This window comes from Podarcis pityusensis (assembly GCF_964106645.2).
Source record: "Podarcis pityusensis genome assembly, chromosome: 2".
Taxonomy (NCBI): Eukaryota; Metazoa; Chordata; class Lepidosauria; order Squamata; family Lacertidae; genus Podarcis; species Podarcis pityusensis.
Window position 1 is genome coordinate 117,481,684 of NC_138029.1, and position 14,451 is coordinate 117,496,134.

Below are 14,451 nucleotides of genomic sequence, written 5' to 3' on the forward strand. Positions count from 1 at the left end.
AGAAAGGGAAAAAAGGAAAGAAAAGAGGCAGCTCCAGGAGAGCGCGGGGGAAAGAGAAGCCTCGCTGCTGCTGCTGCTTGGGAGAGTAAATTACTGTACTTGCCTTGCCCCGGGTTAGGGGGCGCAAATTATTTGCCTTGCCCCGGGTTAGGGGGCGCAAATTACTTGCCTTGCCCCGGGTGCTGATAACCCACGCTACGCCGCTGTACCTCTCTGTACACAAGTATTTCACACGCGTACAGTTGCTGACGTGTAGCGTTTCACAAGTCGACAGCCTGGACACCTGTGTACGCAGCAGCTGTGATATGCAGATCAACAAGGGTTCACTCTTTCGCAAGAGCACCTGCACATATGCAGAGACAGTGTGCACCAGTGTTCAGTGTAACGTGCGAACAAGCCTTCTGTAAATCAGGGATACACCTGCTCCTTCTGTAAAGCTTTCACACTCTTTGTAAGGCTGTAATTTGGAGCGTGATGATAAGATACCAACCAGCGAGTTCAGTACTGGGTTTAAGTTTGTACGTAACCCGGGAGGCCGGGTGTTCTTAAAGGCTGCTTTGAATAATACTGAACAAAACAAGGAACCATAAATATATTGCACAGTCGGGGAACTCAGAAGAGACAATACCAATTTGTGGGTGTTTGCAGAGGGGCTTCAATGGGCATACACTTGCCTAGGAGTAAATCCCATTGAACTTAATGGGACTTAACGACTGTCTATTGCAATGCGGTCCTTTTGCTGGACAGGAAACACCTAATCAGGCAGATGGCGCTCATTCCCTCTTTTTTGCAAAATTGCGAGTTTCCGAATGGAAACAGACTTTCCAACATTAATGATCTGGGGGCGGGGGACGCACCAATGAACTCCAGCGTTTGCTGCGAGGCACTGAAAGAGTTAAAGGGCACTGAACGAGGATGCCTAGAGTGGCCGGGTATGTGTGACAAATTGGGGGAGAACTCAGGAAAGCAAAGCCACTTTCCCCTCCTCCTTTCTTTTTTAATTGAAAAACAAATCCCCGCCCCCCTCTTTTGGGTTTCTTATCCTTGGAGCGATTAGGGGGCTGCTGCCAAGGGCGAGCAATGCAAAGCCTGCCTGAAGCAGGTGAGTTCAAGGAAGGAGGGGAGGGGAAGTGGATTGAGCGGAATCTAGCAGAAGGAGATCTGTTGGGAGAGCAAGCAGAGGGTGAGAGATGAGACTCTTCTCAGGCTCAGCAAGTGCCCTCGGGCTCAGTGGAGATCAGGGCTTCCCCCTCTCACCAAGGGCGTCAGATCAGCTAGGAAGGACCACTGATATTGGTTGTGAAGGAAGAATGGGTGCTGTGCTAATCACAAATTGTATTTATTTATTATCATAATCTTCATCATACCTTCAGGATCACCGCACCGAATATGTGCTGGTTCAGACACTTGGATCCGCAGAACTGGCAGTGTTAACAGGTGCCACACATACTCCTTCTGCAGCTGTAAAATTTATCCTTTAGTGTGGCAGGGGCAACATTGGAGATCCCTGCCTGTCTACCTGTTAATAATAATAATAATAATAATAATAATAATAATAATAATAATAATTATACCCCACCCATCTGGCTGGGTTTTCCCCAGCCACTCTGGGCGACCCTCAACAGAATTACCAAAAACACGATAAAACGTCAAACATTAAAAACTTCCCTAAACAGGACTGCCTTCAGATGTCTTCTAAAAGTCAGAAACTGTTGACATCAGGCAGGCCGCCTTCACTGTGCTCTTTGCAGCACCTGCTTAAAAACATTTTTGTTTAGGCAAACCTATGCAGACACATAGATGCTGGCATGTTTTAATATCTTTCACTGTTGGTTTTTGTCTTTGTTTAAATGTTATTAGCTGTTTTTATTGTTAATTTTAATATTTACTGTAAGCAGAGGTTTCATCCCAGCCTCTTGCTTGTAGAACAAGGTTTCCCAATCTTGGGTCTCCAACTGTTTTTGAACTTACAACTCCCATCATTCCTACCTAGCAGGACCAGTGGTCAGGGATGATAGGAATTGTAGTTCAAAAATAGCTGGAGGCCCAAGTTTGGGAAACACTTCTGTAGAGCATGAAACTCTTAATGCCTGGAACCCTGGAGGGCAGCTGACAGTCTGACTTGACATAAGGCAGCTTCCTGCATAAACCAGGGACCCTTCAGACATTGTTGAACGCAGTTCCCATCAGGCCCCAGCCAGCAAGGCCAACAACCAAGGATGATGGGAATTGTAGTCCAGCAATATCTGCAGGGTCACATGTTCCCCATCCATGAGTCATGGATGGTTGATAGCACGTATGCTATATTTTTTATTAATAAAATGTGTCTATTAGGGGAGAGTAAACATGCCCAGTTTTCATCGCCTGTTGCTTATTGGCATTGCTTTTCTTTTCCAGGAATAAAAATGGAGGAGCAAGACCTGAAAATGGAGGAGCAAGACCCGCAGGGCTGGGAATCTCAGCGGCAGAAGGTTTTGCCACTGCAGATGCAGGCCCCATTTTCAGGGTGGAAAAGTTTGCAGGTGCCTCAACAGATGTCCATGGGAGTTCATAAGGATACCCAGGTCTCTTTCAGCAGGTGGCCTAGTAGAAGGGAAGATTCTCCTGTGGAAGTGAAGGAAGAGATTCTGGATGAGGATGCTGCCAGCTTGGAGATGCGGCGCCAAAGCTTCAGGCAGTTCTGCTACATGGAGACTGATGGCCCTCGAGACGTGTGCAATCATCTCCAGGAACTCTGCTATCGGTGGCTGAAGCCAGACAGACACACCAAGGAGCAGATCGTGGACCTGGTGGTTCTGGAGCAGTTCCTGACCATCCTGCCCCAGGAGATGCAGAGCTGGGTCTGGGAACGTGGTCCGGGGAACTGCACGGAGGCTGTGGCTCAGGTGGAGGATTTCTTGATGAAGATCCACCGGGAGGCCATGAGAACAGAACAAGAGGTGAGGGTTTTGCATGCTGTTCACCTTAATGCACCTGTGGACGGCAGTGGCAGCATAAAAAGAGACCTGTGGCGTCAGAACACAGGTTCATCCAATCTGCTTTGCATGCAAAAGGTCCCGGGTTCAGGCCTCGGCATCTGTAGGGCTGGGAGAGTCTCTTACTGAAAATCCTGAAGAGCTGTTGCCAGTCAGTGTCATAGACGATAGAGCCAATAACCTAAAAACCCAATAACCACCCTGTGGGGATGTTGAGGAAAGTAGAAGAGGATATGCTCTACATGGGGCTACCTTGAAGGTGACCCAGAAACTGCAATTAATCCAGAATGCGGCAGCTAGACTGGTGACTGGGAATGGCTGCTGGGACAACTTAACACCAGTCCTGAGAGATCTGCATTGGCTCCCAGTACGTTTCCGAGGACAATTCAAAGTGTTGGTGCTGACCTTTAAAGCCCTGAAGGGTCTTGGTCCAGTATACCTGAGGGAGCATCTCCACCCCCATCGTTCAGCCCGGACACTGAGATCCAGTGCCGAGGGCCTTCTAGCAGTTCCCTCACTGCGAGAAGTGAGGTTACAGGGAACCAGACAGAGGGCCTTCTTGGTAGTGGCGCCTGCCTTGTGGAACCCCCTCCCTTCAGATGTGAAGGAAATAAGCAGCTATCTTATCTTTAAAAGACATCTGAAGGCAGCCCTGTTTAGGGAAGTTTTTAATATTTAATGCTGTATTGTTTTTAAAACTCGATTGGAAGCCGCCCAGAGTGGCTGGGGAAACTCAGCCAGATGGGTGGAGTATAAATAAATAAATTATTATTATTATTATTATTATTATTATTATTATTATTATTATTAAATATTATCCCTCCTCACTCATGCTAGTGAGCAAGCAGCAGAGCACATTCCCTTGCACATTGCTGGAAGCAAGTTGATGGATTCGTTAGCATCATTTAAGTTGAGCAATCCAGTCTGACATGTCCAGTCTGGATTGTTCCTGGTAAGTTTCCCCCCTTTATTTCCCTCTTAAAATAATAATAACATAGAATCATAGAATCATAGAATCATAGAGTTGGAAGAGACCACAAGGGCCATCGAGTCCAACCCCCTGCCAAGCAGGAAACACCATCAGAGCACTCCTGACATATGGTTGTCAAGCCTCTGCTTAAAGACCTCCAAAGAAGGAGACTCCACCACACTCCTTGGCAGCAAATTCCACTGTCGAACAGCTCTTACTGTCAGGAAGTTCTTCCTAATGTTTAGGTGGAATCTTCTTTCTTGTAGTTTGGATCCATTGCTCCGTGTCCGCTTCTCTGGAGCAGCAGAAAACAACCTTTCTCCCTCCTCTATGTGACATCCTTTTATATATTGGAACATGGCTATCATATCACCCCTTAACCTCCTCTTCTCCAGGCTAAACATGCCCAGCTCCCTTAGCCGTTCCTCATAAGGCATCGTTTCCAGGCCTTTGACCATTTTGGTTGCCCTCCTCTGGACACGTTCCAGTTTGTCAGTGTCCTTCTTGAATTGTGGTGCCCAGAACTGGACACAGTACTCCAGGTGAGGTCTGACCAGAGCAGAATACAGTGGCACTATTACTTCCCTTGATCTAGATGCTATGCTCCTATTGATACAGCCCAGAATTGCATTGGCTTTTTTAGCTGCCGCGTCACACTGTTGACTCATGTCAAGTTTGTGGTCAACCAAGACTCCTAGATCCTTTTCACATGTACTGCTCTCAAGCCAGGTGTCACCCATCTTGTATTTGTGCCTCTCATTTTTTTTTGCCCAAGTGCAATACTTTACATTTCTCCCTGTTAAAATTCATCTTGTTTGCTTTTGCCCAGTTCTCTAATCTGTCAAGGTCGTTTTGAAGTGTGATCCTGTCCTCTGGGGTGTTAGCCACCCCTCCCAGTTTGGTGTCATCTGCAAATTTGATCAGGATGCCCTTGAGTCCATCATCCAAGTCATTGATAAAGATGTTGAATAAGACCGGGCCCAAGACAGAACCCTGTGGCACCCCACTAGTCACTCTTCTCCAGGATGAAGAGGAACCATTGATGAGCACCCTTTGGGTTCGGTCAGTCAGCCAGTTACAAATCCACTGAGTGGTAGCATAGTCAAGACCGCATTTTACCAGCTTCTTTACAAGAATATCATGGGGCACCTTGTCGAATGCCTTGCTGAAATCAAGGTAGGCTACATCCACTGCGTTCCCTTCATCTACCAGGCTTGTAATTCTGTCAAAAAACGAGATCAGGTTAGTCTGACATGACTTATTTTTCAGAAATCCATGCTGACTGTTGGTGATCTCAGCATTCCTTTCTAGGTGCTCACAGACTGTTTGCTTAATGATCTGCTCCAGAATCTTCCCTGGTATTGATGTCAGACTGACTGGGCGGTAATTATTTGGGTCCTCTCTTTTCCCCTTTTTGAAAATAGGGACAACATTTGCCCTCCTCCAGTCTGCCGGGACTTCGCCTGTTCTCCAGGAATTCTCAAAGATGACTGCCAGTGGTTCTGAGATCACATCTGCCAGTTCTTTTAATACTCTTGGATGCAGTTCATCTGGCCCTGGAGACTTGAATACATCTAAACTAGCCAAGTATTCTTGTACTATCTCCTTAGTTATTCTGGGCTGTGTTTCCTTTGCTGAATCATTTGCTCCAAATTCTTCAGGTCGGGCATTGTTTTCTTTATCGGAGAAGACTGAGGCAAAGAAGGCATTGAGGAGTTCAGCCCTTTCTGTGTCCCCTGTTTGCATTTCACCATCTTCTCCTCTGAGTGACCCCACTGTTTCTTTGTTCTTCCTTTTGCTACGAACATACCCATAAAAGCCTTTTTTGTTGCTTTTAACCTCTCTAGCAAGCCTGAGTTCATTCTGTGCTTTAGCTTTTCTGACTTTGTGTCTACACGTGCTGGCCATTTGTTTGAATTCCTCTTTGGTGGTTTCCCCCCTTTTCCATTTTTTGTACACATCCTTTTTTAATCTTAACTCAGTTAAAAGTTCTTTAGATAGCCACCCTGGCTTCTTTAAGCACCTTCCATGTTTCCGTCTCATTGGTATTGCCTGACGTTGTGCTTTTACTATCTCCCTCTTAACAAACTCCCAGCCATCATGAACTCCCTTTCCTTTTAGTATTACTGTCCATGGGATCTCACCCAGCACTTCCCTAAGTTTTATGAAGTCGGCTTTCTTAAAGTCAAGAAATTGAGTCCTAGTATGCTTGGCTGCTCCTTTCCGCTGTATAGTAAACTTCAGAAGAGCATGATCACTCTCGCCTAATGATCCTTCCACTTCTACCCCACTAACCAGGTCATCAACATTGGTTAGGACCAGATCTAAAATGGCTGTTCCTCTTGTTGCTTCTCCCACTTTCTGGACAATGAAGTTGTCTGCAAGGCCAGTGAGGAATCTGTTTGACCTTATGCTCTTGGCTGAGTTTGACATCCAACAAATATCTGGGTAATTGAAGTCCCCCATTACTACTATCTCCCTTCCTTTTGCATGCTTGGCCATCTGTTCCAGGAAGGCATCATCTATGTCCTCCGTTTGGCTTGGGGATCTATAGTAAACTCCCACAATGAGGTCTCTGTTATTCTTCTCTCCCTTAATTTTGACCCAAATGCTCTCACTTTGGCTTTGAGGTTCTAAATTTTGGATTTCTTCACAGGTATACACATCCCTGACATATAACGCCACTCCTCCTCCTTTCTTGTCTGGTCTGTTTCTCTGAAATAGATTGTATCCCCCCATTATTACATTCCAATCGTGGGACTTATCCCACCAGGTTTCAGTGATGCCTATTATGTCAATATTTAGCTTGCTGTACCAAGAGCTCAAGCTCATCTTGTTTATTTCCCATGCTTTGCGCATTAGTGTACAGACATTGAAGTCCATTAATCATTCCCCCGTGTCTCTTATTTAAGGATTTTTTCCTCCCACCACTAGGTCTGCGTGCTGTTTGCTCCATTTGGTCGATGACATTTGGATGATCATCTTCATCAATTGATAGACTCCTACCTTCAGGAGCACTGTCTCCCTCCCCCACATTAGTCAGTTTAAAGCCCTCCTGATGAGGTTTCTGAGATTTTTGGCAAAAACATTTCTCCCAACCGTTGTGAGGTGCAGCCCATCGCTTGCCAGAAGTCCATCTTCAAGAAACTGCAGTCCGTGATCTAAGAATCCAAACCGTTCCTGTTTACACCATTTGCGAAGCCAGCTGTTCACTTCCACTATTTTTCCCTCTCTCCTTGGGCCATGTCGTTCAACTGGGAGGACAGATGAGATGACAATTTGTGCATTTAGTTGCTTCAATTTCCTGCCGAGAGCCTCGTAGTCTCTTTTGATCTTCTGGAGGCTATTGCTTGCAGTGTCATTGGTTCCCACATGAACCAAGAGGAAGGGGGTATTTGTCAGTGGGTTTTATGATTCCTTGCAGTCGTTCAGTTACATCTTGGATCTTAGCCCCGGGGAGACAGCACACTTCCCGAGACATCTTGTCAGGCCCACAGATCACTGCTTCTGTTCCCCTCAGTAGGGAATCCCCTATCACCACTACACGCCTCCTCTTAGGTTTGGTCGGGGTTCTTCCGTGAGCTGTCCGTTCCAAGATCGCCTGCACATTCCCTGAGGACTGACTTTGCTGCTCGTCTTCATATACCTGATCGACTGTAATGAGGGAGAGATCCTCAAATGGAGTCTGCTCTTCGTCTTCCATGTTAGGGGAGAGGACCTCAAAGTGATTGTGTATTTCTAAACAATCAGAGCGAACCCTGGGCCTCCTACTTCTTTGAGTCACGTTTCTCCATATATCTGGCTCCTGTGTTGGTGAACTAGCCTCCTTCTCAGGGGAGTCCCCTGTCTCCTCCTTGGTGGAGACGGTGTGCTCTGTTGCTTCCAAGAAGAGCTCCAGCTCTCTAATTCTTTGGAGCGTAGCTACACGTTCCTCCAGTTGCTGGACTTTGTCTTTTAAGAGGGCAATCAACATGCAATTGCTGCAGGTAAAGCTGCCTGCAACCTTTGGCAAGATGGCAAACATTGCGCAGGAACCGCAGGCGACTGCAGCTGTTCCCTCCCCCTCCATCTTGAGAACGTGTCGTTGGGGGTGGCTACAGCGGTCCTCCATCATAAAAAGCGTGAAGACAGGACAAATAACTCCCCCCACAAGAAAAACACCTAGGTCTCCCCCAACAAATGTTTGAGACTAGCTCCCCTAAATCTAAAAGATGGATCAAACTGCGCACGCCGCTAGGCGCGCGCCGCTGCCCTGCTAGGTCTGATAAGCTCCTCCCACAGCTAATCCCCTGCCTCAACAGAAACCCTTCCCCCTCTGACCTTTGCACAGGGAAAACAGCTAATCAGCCACAAAGAAACACACAAGAAAACCCTTTTTGCTCCTTCTTCAACTGCTGCCCTGCTAGGTCATGACAGTCTTGTTTAAAAGTAAGAGTAAAGTTTACTTACATTCACTTCACAGTATTGTCCTGAAGGCAGGCTTTATCTTGTGGTTACAGTTACATTTGTAGAGAGAAGAAGTCTGAGCTAGCCCTCAGACTTTCTACCTTGTGGCTTCCATCCTCTGTAAGGATGAGCCGTGTGCTGCTGGCTAAGAGCCAGAAGAGAGGAAGATGGCAAAAGAGCAGAAGAGGAAGATTGCTGCATGACTAGCCCTTTTTATAGGGTCACGCCCATCTATTTGGTCACACACACACACACACACACACACACACACGGAGGATGCTCCAGAGCTGGTATGACAGGAAGTCCTCCCTGTCTGGAGCAACATTTCCCTGTGTGTCCACTCTAGGCAACAAGAAATGTTGTATTTGACTGCTTCAGTGATGATACATCTAACACGCCCACCTCCCCAACTCATTTTAAAAGAGCATTGGATGTCAAACAGCCAAAGCCCTGGTTAAATAGGAACATTTTTGCCTGGTGCCTACAGGTGTATAATGCAGGTGCCAGACGAACCTCCCTGGGGAGAGCATTCCACAGATGGGGAGCCACCACAGAAAAGGCCCCTTCTTGTGTTGCCACCTTCCAGGCCTCACATGGAGGAGGCACACAAAGAAGGCCCTCAGAAGATGATCTTAAGGTCTAGGAATGTTCATATGGAAAGAGGCAGTCCTTGAGGTATTGTGGTTGGATTGCACCTTGTACCCAGAGGCGTCTTTCCCATAGCGCTTAGTGGTGCGTTGCGCCAGGGTGCCACCTCTTTGGGGTGCCCTAGCAAGTGGGGGAGCTGCACAGCTTTGCTGGCGGCCTCCACTTTCCCTGCATACCCGCCAGCTGCGCCCAGCCAACCATATGGCTGGTGGGCACGCAACTTCCCTCCCAAGCCTCTGCGGGGATCACTCTCCTTCCGAGGAGGCTTGGGAGGAAATAATAATAATAATAATTTATTATTTATACCCCGCCCATCTGGCTGGGCTTCCCCAGCCACTCGGGGCGGCTTCCAACAAAATATTAAAATACCGCAATACATCAAACATTAAAAGCTTCCCTAAACAGGGCTGCCTTCAGATGTCTTCTAAAAGTCTGGTAGTTGTTCTATTTGACATCTGGTGGGAGGGCGTTCCACAGGGAGGGCGCCACTACCAAGAAGGCCCTCTGCCTGGTTCCCTGTAACTTGGCTTCTCGCAGTGAGGGAACCGCCAGAAGGCCCTCGGTGCTGGACCTCAGTGTCCGGGTAGAACGATGGGGGTGGAGACGCTCCTTCAGGTATACTGGGCTGAGGCCATTTAGGGCTTTAAAGGTCAGCACCAACACTTTGAATTGTGCTCGGAAACATGCTGGGAGCCAATGTAGGTCTTTCAAGACCGGTGTTATGTGGTCTCGGCGGCCGCTCCCAAGCCTCTGCGGGGATCGCTGTCCCGCAGCGGCATGGGAGAGAGGTGCGCCCCCCCAATGGCTGGCAGTGTGCAGCTACGGCCACCCCAACACTATCCGTGGTAATTTGGGGGCGCTGGGTGAATATTTGCACCCCAGCGCCGCATCTGCTAAAGACGGCCCTGCTTGTACCTCTCCTTCCGGCAACTTCTGCAGCCAAGCTGGTGCCAGATGTATTGCTCTGCTTTCCTTTGGACCACATCAGCAAGGGTGAGAGGGTTTTTTTGTCCTCTGGGTATCCCAGGACCTCCATGTACACCACCCAGGCTTGTGCTCCAGGCATGTAGCTCTAGTGTCAATCATGCAGCAAAAACAACACGGGAGGCTGTGGTTTCACTGAATACGCCACTGTTTCTCGAGAAAGGCAGATGCCAACAACATCAGAGACTTCTGGAAAGGTCTAGCCCAAGATTCCTTTGAAGAAAGTCTGTATAAAGGTTAGCAAATAAATATTTAGCACATTGTCACTTAGCTCAGGTCTGCCTACACAGATTGACAGTTGCTCTCCTGGCCCTTTGTGAAGGTAGGGTATTGAATTAGGGACCTTCTGCTCTGCCTCTGAGCTGTGACCCCTGACAAGAGGATCCTGAACTGTGTGCCTCTTCCTGTTCCAGGTCCCTGGCCTTTCAGAAGAAGGGCCTGTTAACTTGCCTATGTTGGAGCAGAATTCATCAACCACCATGGAAATCCATCTCTTGCTGGAAGCCAAGCAAGAGGGCGATGATGGGGAGACCAAGTTGGTGGGTAAGGATTTTATTATGGCTAAATGTTAATGAGTTTCTTTTCCTGAGGTTGTTTCTGTCATTCCCTCTCCAGCACTGCTCTTTGACAGAATTATTGGCTGTCCTGCACAGAAACCTCTTTCTGTGGGCCTGTTTAGGGAACAGCCCTGTATTGGGAAGATTTTTAATGTTTTATTATTTTTTTATATATGTTGGCAGTGGCAACCCAGTCAGATGGATGGGTACTAATAAATTTATTTTTATTGTTGTTGTTGTTGTTGTTGTTGTTATTTGACCACTGGCTCCATTCAGGTTTCATGCCACACAATAGTTTGCACTAACCATGGCTTAGAACCCAAACCACAATTTCAGCTGCCAGCAAGGAAACCATGGCTTAGAGCTGATTCTCCACCTTAGTTTTGGGACTACAAAACATGGACTTTTCAGCTCAGGACTACAACTCCCATCAGCCCCAGCCAACACAGCTGGTTAATGGGAGTTGTAGCCCACAACAGCTGGGAGTACCAGGTTGGTGAAGAACCCTGCCAGAGCAGAAAAAGGGTCAAGTAAATGGAGCCAGTTCCTCTGAGGAGCACTTGAGAGGGGCACGGAGGGCTGGGGAGGGGTCTGGGGGTAGGGGAAGAATGAGGAGAGTCATGAGAACCAGATAAAGAAGGCCCCAGGCCGGAGTCACTCCACTCCTCCTAAAACCAATACACCACATTAGCTATCCTGTACAGTGGTACCTCGGGTTACATACACTTCAGGTTACATACGCTTCTGGTTACAGACTCCGCTAACCCAGAAATAGTACCTCGGGTTAAGAACTTTGCTTCAGGATGAGAACAGAAATTGTGCAGTGGCGGCGTGGCGGCAGCAGGAGGCCCCATTAGCTAAAGTGGTGCTTCAGGTTAAGAACAATTTCAGGTTAAGAACGGACCTCCAGAACAAATTACCGGTAAGTACTTAACCCGAGGTACCACTGTATTATTATTGGAGGCAATATGTAAGGTAAGAAGAGGTAACTTAGGTTGTTTTTCGATGTCTTCCAGCAGGTGATATGCAAGTGAGGATGAAGGAGGAGGATCCTGAGCTGGAAGGACTTGACTGCATGAACGTTGATACAACACCCTTGAAAAGTGCTGAAAGCCTATCCCTCCAGGCCACTGAGGAGGACGTGAGGGATATAGGTCAGCAAAGACCGATACATCACCAGGAAGTCCATCTGGGAACAGCAGCAGAAAACACTGTTCATCCCAAGGAATGTGATGAAAGGCCCTTCCAAGGGAGGGTTCATGGGTGTAAGAGAGAAAAGATGGCCTCTGACACTGGGAAAAGCCTCTCCCAGAACTTGGTCCTTCTCAATCGTCAGAGGATGCAGAAGGGAGAAAAGCCCTTCAAATGCTCATACTGTGGGAAAATCTCAAACGGAAGGACGAACCTGATGATACATGAGAGGACCCACACGGGGGAGAGGCCCTACGAGTGCTCAGAGTGCGGGAAAAGCTTCAGCACCACCTCGAACCTCATAAACCACAAGAGGGTTCACACGGGGGAGAAACCATACACGTGCTTGGCTTGTGGACAAAGCTTCAGCCATAATGCGTCCCTGATAAGACACAGAAGGACCCATACGGGGGAGAAGCCGTACAAGTGCTCAGACTGCGGGAAAAGCTTCATTCAGAAAGGAGAACTGATTGCGCACAAGAGGACCCACACTGGAGAGAAACCGTACGAGTGTGCCGAGTGCGGAAGAAGCTTCAGCACCAGCTCTCACCTGATAAGGCATAAGAGAGTCCACATGGGTGTAAAGCGATGGAACTGCGTAGACTGCGGCAAAGGCTTCCATCAGAAACTCAGCCTTATGAAGCACAAGGGGACCTACACTGAGGAGAAATAATAAAAGTACAGAGCAAGGATGAGGGAACCTGTGGTTCTCCAGATGTTTGGAACTCCCACTCCCACCAGTCTAAGCTAGCCTGACCCAATGTTTGGGAATGATGGGAGTTGTAGTCCAGCAATATCTGGCGAGTCACAGCTTGTCCAAGAATATGGGTAGAGGGCTTCAGGTAGAAATCCATATTGTCTTGTTTCCACGATGGAGGTGGACAGAGAGAGGCTGTGATCAGCAGCTCAGGAATAGCTTGGTCCTTACAGTTTCTAAAAACATACAAATAATGTGTGCAAACATAACTTTCCCAATCTAACCATGGTTGGAGATCAATATCATGCCACAGATTTGCTCCCCATCTCCTCTATAGTACACCCTGCTTCTTTCCCTCAGTGGACTTAACCATAGCTCAGGATTGTGTCTACCTGTAGCTCGTGTTAATCAGGATTTGCACACCTGCAGTAGTGGCAGCAAGATGCGTACACGTACAGTCAATTAAAAGTTGGTTTTATTCCAGAAAAAACATGCCACTTGTCTGGAGCTCTCTGCCCCCGTGACTTATGGCTACCCTGATGATGACTCAACTAAATCCTCAGCGTTGTTCTTCTTCCTCCGGAAACAATGCGCAAAAACAAAGCTCTTCCGTTGCTTCAATATCCCCTTTTCTTGTACCCCTCCTCTTCTGCGTTCTTGCACGCTGAGAGGTTTGCAAACTGGTTTGGACAAGCTATCGTCTGCTAAGTCCTGTGTTTCTCTGGGCTGTGAACTCCCCCCTGCCCTTTCCTCTGATCTTCCTCATGACAAACCTCCCTTCATCTCCTGGGCTGCCGTCCAAGTCTGGCAGCTGCTGCTGTTCGCTTGCTGGCTCCAGCCTGACACCTGCTTAAGATTCTGGTTGCAGTCTTGTCTGAAGATAACCATGGTTAGAATTAGCGCTGTTGTCAATGTAACACTGCACCATGGTTACCTCTAAAAAAAGAGGAGGAGGGGACAAGAATTCTGGTGAAGGGGAAGAAGATTCAGGTGAATGGAGAGTCTGTGAGCACATATTTTGCATCCCAAACCATGGGAGAACGTTGCCGCTGGCACGGGCTGCTCTCTATACACACCCTCCTGGACAGACCTCAAATATTTATATTATTTATTTGCAATATTAACTGCCAATATAAAAAAATGTGCCGTGATGGTGAACCATGTAAAATCAAGAATAAATTTGCCTTCGAAAATGCAAGTTCAAATGATAAATCACTACATCAGATCAAAAGAGATAGGTCAACCCTCAAGACCAGTTTATTGGCTCTCATCCAGCTGTGCCTTGGCACCAATCCAGTTGTTGCACAGCCACACCTGATTCACATGTTATGAAGCAGAATTGGGTGCCGTCAGGACGCTCCAAATCCTGTCTTGGTTGCTCCCAACTGCTTTGTATAAATCAGGGGTAGGGTACCTCTCACCCTCGGAATCCCACCGCCAGGGTGCACCCCTGCTTTGCTCCCCATTTGTTTTCTTGCCCAACTGGAATGTCTTCTTGAACTCATGATGTCTCTTGCGTCTCTGGAAAGCTGCAAAGGTAAAGTTTACATTAGTTGCTCCTCCCACTTTTGCCACTTGGACACTCCCGCTGTTGGCATGTGACCAGCGGAAGGTTGCTCAGAGGGGAATGCAGTTCTTCAGATCAAAAACGGTTCCCCATCCCTGCTATAGATGTCTAATAGCATTGGGATAAGTGCCCTGTGGAACCCAGATTCCAAGGGGCTGAAGAGCAGCTCCCCTGAAGCTGCTGCTTGCAACCAACCCTGGAGGTAACTGCTGTGAAACTGTGAGCGCATTCAGTACATGCCCCACAGGGCCGACCCCAGAGGATCCCCTGGCCAACGGCATCGAAAGGATATTGAGATCAGGCCCTGTTGGGCAGCAGGAGGGGCAAAACTCTGGGTGTGCAGAAAGTCTGAGAAACGGAGGCTAAGAGCAGGACAGAAGTGGAAAGAGCCAGGAGGGCTGGGAGAAAGCAACTGA

The 14,451-nt window shown here is 47.9% G+C and overlaps 1 protein-coding gene across 3 annotated transcripts; it reads left to right on the forward strand.

Moving 5' to 3' along the window:
- Positions 1-871: 871 nt before the first annotated feature.
- Positions 872-13,661, forward strand: LOC308469727 (uncharacterized protein). Of its 3 annotated transcripts, XM_080992604.1 has the most exons (5): positions 875-1,102; positions 1,374-1,437; positions 2,398-2,939; positions 10,437-10,566; positions 11,597-13,661. In XM_080992604.1, exons 3-5 carry the CDS (start codon positions 2,406-2,408, stop codon positions 12,442-12,444), a joined length of 1,512 nt encoding a protein of 503 aa, XP_080848730.1. In that variant the 5' UTR covers positions 875-1,102; positions 1,374-1,437; positions 2,398-2,405; the 3' UTR covers positions 12,445-13,661. The 3 variants fall into 3 exon arrangements, with proteins under 3 accessions (XP_080848729.1, XP_080848730.1, XP_080848728.1); XM_080992603.1 differs by lacking the exon at positions 1,374-1,437 and having other exon boundaries at positions 872-1,102; positions 11,600-13,661; XM_080992602.1 differs by lacking the exon at positions 1,374-1,437.
- Positions 13,662-14,451: the final 790 nt, after the last annotated feature.

Coding starts and splice junctions, on each gene's coding strand:
- LOC308469727 (XM_080992602.1), top strand. CDS start 1,081: ATGCAAAGCCTGCCTGAAGCAG. Junction 2,940..10,436: donor CCATGAGAACAGAACAAGAG/GTGAGGGTTTTG, acceptor TTCCTGTTCCAG/GTCCCTGGCCTTTCAGAAGA. Junction 10,567..11,596: donor TGGGGAGACCAAGTTGGTGG/GTAAGGATTTTA, acceptor GATGTCTTCCAG/CAGGTGATATGCAAGTGAGG.